The sequence below is a fragment of the Plasmodium gaboni genome, chromosome 1 (assembly GCF_001602025.1).
Source record: "Plasmodium gaboni strain SY75 chromosome 1, whole genome shotgun sequence".
NCBI lineage: Eukaryota > Apicomplexa > Aconoidasida > Haemosporida > Plasmodiidae > Plasmodium > Plasmodium gaboni.
The window spans coordinates 317,523-323,809 of record NC_031481.1 but is presented as its reverse complement, the minus strand read 5'-3'; the positions used below and the strand labels follow the sequence as shown (position 1 = coordinate 323,809).

At 14.8% G+C, this 6,287-nt stretch overlaps 3 protein-coding genes across 3 annotated transcripts; all 3 read left to right on the top strand.

Moving 5' to 3' along the window:
* Nucleotides 1-1,676: 1,676 nt before the first annotated feature.
* On the top strand, nt 1,677-2,030 carry PGSY75_0111700 (hypothetical protein; the record flags this gene model as incomplete). Its single annotated transcript, XM_018783667.1, has 1 exon — nt 1,677-2,030. One exon carries the CDS (start codon nt 1,677-1,679, stop codon nt 2,028-2,030), a length of 354 nt encoding a protein of 117 aa, XP_018643951.1.
* A 238-nt stretch (nt 2,031-2,268) lies between these two features.
* Nucleotides 2,269-3,015, top strand: PGSY75_0111600 (hypothetical protein; the record flags this gene model as incomplete). The annotated part of the gene is made up of 1 exon (XM_018783666.1): nt 2,269-3,015. One exon carries the CDS (start codon nt 2,269-2,271, stop codon nt 3,013-3,015), a length of 747 nt encoding a protein of 248 aa, XP_018643950.1.
* Nucleotides 3,016-4,131: 1,116 nt separating this feature from the next.
* On the top strand, nt 4,132-5,805 carry PGSY75_0111500 (putative UMP-CMP kinase; the record flags this gene model as incomplete). The annotated part of the gene is made up of 5 exons (XM_018783665.1): nt 4,132-4,452; nt 4,624-4,711; nt 4,848-4,937; nt 5,070-5,513; nt 5,633-5,805. 5 exons carry the CDS (start codon nt 4,132-4,134, stop codon nt 5,803-5,805), a joined length of 1,116 nt encoding a protein of 371 aa, XP_018643949.1.
* Nucleotides 5,806-6,287: the final 482 nt, after the last annotated feature.

Below are 6,287 nucleotides of genomic sequence, written 5' to 3'. Positions count from 1 at the left end.
AAAAAAAAAAAAAAAAAAAAAAAAAAAAAAAAAAAAAAATATATATATATATATATATATTATACACATGCAAGTGGGGATATATAAAGAAACAACTATATAAATAAATAAATAAATATATATGTATGTTTTATTATTTTTATATATATATTTTTTTTTTATCTTAGGTTAAATTTCTCCTTTAACCTATTTTTCTTACACTGAATATTTATCAAATCTTAATATCAATTTATGAACATGTATACCATACATATATATAAATATATATACTTTTATATATATATTTTCAAAAAAAAATTAAGCGAACAATCATATAATCTTTTGATTACTTCCAAAAAAAAAAAAAAAAAAAAAACTTTTAAAAAAAGAAACAGGAAAAAAAATATATATATATATATATATATATATTATGACAGTTTATTACATATATATAATATATATATTATCAACCAATGTAGATTTAAAAAAATATATATATTGTGGAACATACTTAAATAATATATATTAAATAAATATATTATTATAATTTTATTTTAAAATATAAAATTAAATATAGGTAACTCTGAAATTATATATGTTTTATATTTATGTGTACTTTAGGGATAAAAATAAAATAAGAAAAAAGTTTAATTGTGATGTATAGTAATAGATATATTAATTTTCCTTTTATAAATATATATATATATATATATATATTTATATTTTTTTTTTTTCAATATGTTTTAAAAAAAAAAGATAAGAGAAAAAAATGTTTACAATATATATAACCGGTTTAAGTGATATTCATTTATATAATATATATTATATATATATACATATGTATAATAATATAATATGAATTTAAAAAATGAAAAAAATATATAAATAAAGATATATTTAATACATATATATATATATACATTATATATGTAAGTGTTTATTTTACCTTCTATATAATTTATATATATATATATATGTATTAATATATATGTATATTTTTATATACACAGTTTTTAAAGAACTATATATTAGAAACTAAACATATGGAGAGATAAAAAAAAAAAAAAAAAAAAAAAAAAAAAAAAAAGGAAAAGAAGGAAACACGTAAAATTTAACATTAATAAATTATAAATATTTATTTATAAACAATTATATAATATATATGTATTATATATGTGACAAAAAAATAAATAAAAAATATCTTTCTTTTTTTTTTTTATTATTATAAAGTTTTATAAAATACGATCACATGATACATTATTTTATATAGGAGTAGCTTTTTTTTTGAATTCCAAAAAAAAAAAAAAAAATGAACAAGTTAAAAATGAACGGTACAAAAATATATATATGAGTATATATTAGTGTATTTTATATGTTTGAAAAAAAATAAAATGTATAACTTATATTTATATAATTATACATCCTAATAGATACATATATATATATATATATATATATATTATATATATGTTTATTTTTTTTTTTTTTGTGAAACACAAATTTTATTTATATTTCTGTGTACTTTTTTATAAACAATATAAGCAAAGGGATATTTCTTTTTTCTTTTCCCCAACATGATTTTATAAATACAAAGATAAATATATATATATATATATATAATATTTATAATATATATAATATAATATTTATAATTGTCTGTATTTTTATATACATATGTACATATATATATATATAAAATGCTTTTAAAAAGAAATAATACATTACATGATTTTCCATATCATTTATATTGGTTTGGTTTGAGACCTAATTTAAGAAATATGTTTAATGATAATAATTATAAATTTAGTTGTTTAGAAGAATTTTATTTATTTCGTTTTTCAAATATTAATAGTTTTAATTTATTAAATTTAAATCATTCCAATAATAATTTTGTAAATGTATGGTTTGACAACTTAGACAATTTAATTAAATGTTTTACTATCAAATATTCATCAAATAAATCAAAAATTTATTTATATGAACAGTATTTCCAGAAAAAATTCCCAGTTAATGATATATTCGATTATAAAAATCCAAGAAACTTTTATTAATATGAAAAAGTGAATTAAATAAAAAAAAAAAAAATATATATATATACATATGAATGTATATTTTTATATATATTATATATATGTATATATATTTTTTTTTAATGCGACTAGCCATTTTTATATTACAATTATGGTATGACCGATCATCACCCCTTGCATAAAAAAAAATAAATAAATAAATAAATATATATATATATATATATATACTTATTTTTTATTTTTTATTTATATCTACAAAATGTGTGATGTAATTAAACTGTGCGAGACAGAAGAATTAAAAGAACTGTTCATCAAAGAATATAATGAATATCTCAAATTTATTAGGAATGTAGAATTGTATTATGATAAGTTGGAAATAAACTGGAAAAAATTTCATTTATTTTATGAACAGAATAAAAAAGATCCTTTGGAATATCATAAAGAAAAAAATAAACATAATAAGATAAAAAAAGTGCAGAATAGAAAAAAGAATATAAACATATATTCTGATTATCAATCTATTGAAAAATATTTTAAAATTAATCAAGAAAAAGATATACAAAATAATTGTTATTATTATAAAAAATTTGATTATGATAAGAATTCATTTATTTTATATACATTAAAAAAGAATGTTACTAATGCAGTGGAATTATATTTAAATATCAATATAGAAAAATTAAATAAAATAAAAAATTGTTTATTAAATTATATAAATGATTTTTGTAAAAGACAAATAAATCAAATAATTAATCTTATTATCTTATGTGAAATAAAATTAAATAATTTATATATTAGTCAAAAAAATCATCATATAAATAATAATATAAAAATCAAACATATTCATTTAATTAATAATATTATTCATTTTAATCAACAATTTATTTTTGAAGTTACTAAAAATTTAATACCATTCTTTACAAACTTTAATATTTTTTCATCACCTCATTATTTTAATTATCATTTTAAGTATTTCAATAATTGTATGGAAATTATCGGAGAATAACACAGGGGTACATATAAAAGAAAATAACAAAAAAAAAAAAAATCTAATGTCACAAGAAAAAAATATATTATAATATAATTTATCTAAAAGAAAAAAATAAAAATTATAATATTTAAAAAATATATATATATATATATATATATAATTATGAAAGTGTAAAAAAATATGCAATTTGTTTTTGTCATCATTTTTATTTTTCATTTATTATAATATCATATAATATAACATATTATATTATATCATTTTTTTTTCGTTTTCTTTTTTTTTTTTTTTTTTTTATATATTAAACAGTGGATGTAACACATAATATTTGTTTTTCATACACATTTTATATGGAAAAATAAAATAAATAATTATAAATTAATATATAGCTATGGGTATGAAAAGTTTATATTTTACTATTTTTTTTTTATGTATATATTTATTTATTTATTTATTTTCTAATGTGCACATTATTTTTTTGAAATAGCATAAAAATATTTATATATTATATATATATATTTAAATTATTAGATATAAAAAAATATATATTTTTATATATTATATATATACTTTGTTTAATAATAGTAAAAAAAATTCCTAACTTTTCTAAAATTCGTTATTACATTATTCGGATTTTATGTAATTTTTTTTTTTTTTTTTAGCTTTAATAATTTCACAAATAAAAATTAATATATATATATATATATATTATATTATATAAATATTCTTTTTTTTAATTTTCTATATTCAATTTATTAATATTTTATTTTTTATTACTTTTTATTTTTATATTTTTTTAATAAAAACATAAAAAAATGCAAAAATGTATATAGAATAATTATATCAGATATTTGTTTAAATAAATAAATATATATATATATATATATATATGTATAAAATAGTATAACATTATTATTAATAATATTTATTTATATTATTTTTCATATATATGTTCGAAGGAGAAAAAAATTACTACATAAAAATATAAAATTAGAATATAATAATATATACACATATATTATATATATATAATATTTATATATTATTATTTTATATTATTATTATTTTTTTTTTTACCGTTGGCACATTTTTTTATAATAATTAATAATATAAATATAGATAAGATAAAACTTTATGAATTACCAAAAGTTATTTTTAATATATTTTTTTATGTTCATAGTAAAATATCCATATTTGTTTGTTGAAAATTTCCACATTTTAAAAAATAGCAAGCATTTTCCTTTTTACTTAAATAGAACTAATGGTTCTTATAAAAAGGAAGAACACTTTAAAATTGAAAACCAATATTATAATAAAATAACAAGAAAATTTTATACATTTAAGAAAAATATATACACATCTACATCAAACTTTTCTATAAACAGTTATAATATTTCGGAAAAACAATTTTTTTCAAATAATAAATTTATAATGAATAAAGATCAACCCTTTGTGGTACTATTTATAAGACAAAAATGAAGAAAGATATTAATAAATATATATATATATATGTGAACGAAATAACTTTATTGTTTCATTTTTATTTCATTTAAAATTTTTTCATTTATATTTATACTTTCATGTTTCCCTTTATTTATATATATATTTTTATTTTTATTTCTCTAGATATTTATGCTAGGGGGTCCAGGCAGTGGAAAAGGAACACAATGTAAATTAATTCAAGAAAAATTTGATTTTACACATATTAGTGCAGGTTAGCTTTTTTTTTTTTTTTTTTTTTTTTAAAATTATTACTTGTTCAGGTGTTTTCTTGCTTGTTCATAATATTTTAAATTTATTATATATATATATATATATATATATATATATATATATATTTTATTTTAAAGGCGATTGTTTGAGGGAGTACTTAAAAAAATGTGAAAAAAATGAAGTTAACACAAAACACCAGGAAATAGTTGAGGATTGTATAAATAACGGTATGAAAAAGAGAGGGAAAATAAGCATAAATTTATGATTGTGTTTTTTTTTTATAAATAAACATATATGTGATAATAAATAAATAAATATATATATATATATATATATATATGTATACATTTGGCGTGTAGGTAAAATCGTGCCTGTGGATATAACCCTAGAATTGATGAAAATAAAAATGGAAAGCGAAATAGCAAAAAGGAAAAAACAAGAACAGAATAAATTAAATGACCAAAGTGAATCAGGAGTAGAAAAGAAGAAAGACAGTTTTTCTTTTAAAAAATTGGATGAAAATGCAAATTTAAAAAATATAAATTTAGAAGAATATAATAATAAATTAAAATATGTAAATAATATATATGAAAATAAAGATGTCTTGGAAATATTAAAAAATAATAAATGTGAACAAGAAGCAAAATATAAATTTATAATTGATGGATTTCCAAGAAATTTTGATAATTTTAATGGATGGATTAATATAATAGGAAATTATGCATATGTTCATTTATGTTTATTTTTATATTGTGATGAAGAGATAATGATAGAGAGATGTATGAATAGAGGATTAACTTGTGGTAAGAATTTAAGAAATTCGAAAAAAAAAAAAAAAAAAAAAATTATATATTTTGATATTATATATATATATATATATATATATATACATATATATGTTTATAATTTTTTGTATTTGTAGGAAGAGTAGATGATAATATGGATACATTAAAAAAACGATTTGATACTCATAATAATGATTGTATACCTATAATAAATTTATTTTTAAAGGAAAACAAATGCATTTATATTAATGCAAATAAAAATATTCAGGACGTTTGGAGTGATATTCAATATGTTTTTACAAATATGTAATAAGTTGTTCAAGGTTTAGGTGCGAGGGATAAATGATTTACTTTTCCCTCCCAACACTGTTTTTAATTATATATATATATATATATATTTATATATTTATGTATATATATATATTTTTTTTTTTTTCTTTTTTATTTTATGTCATTTATTTTATTATTATTTTTATTTTTAATTGTCTTTAAAATATATAATTGTACCTTCGTACCATTTTTATAGTTTGGTATAAAATTTAAAAAAACAAACATATATTTGAAATGTCTTTAAAATCTTTTTTTTTTTTTTTTTTTTTTTTTTTTTTTTTTTTTTTTTAATTTTTTTTATTTTTTTATTTAATTAAAGATTTTTTTTTTTTTTTTTTTTTAAATTTGTATGTAAAAAATTAAATTTTTTTTTTTAAAAAAATTAAATATTTTTATTTTTTAACAAAAAAAATTTTTTTTTTTTTTTTAAATTATTTGGAAAAAATTTGAAAAAAACAAAAA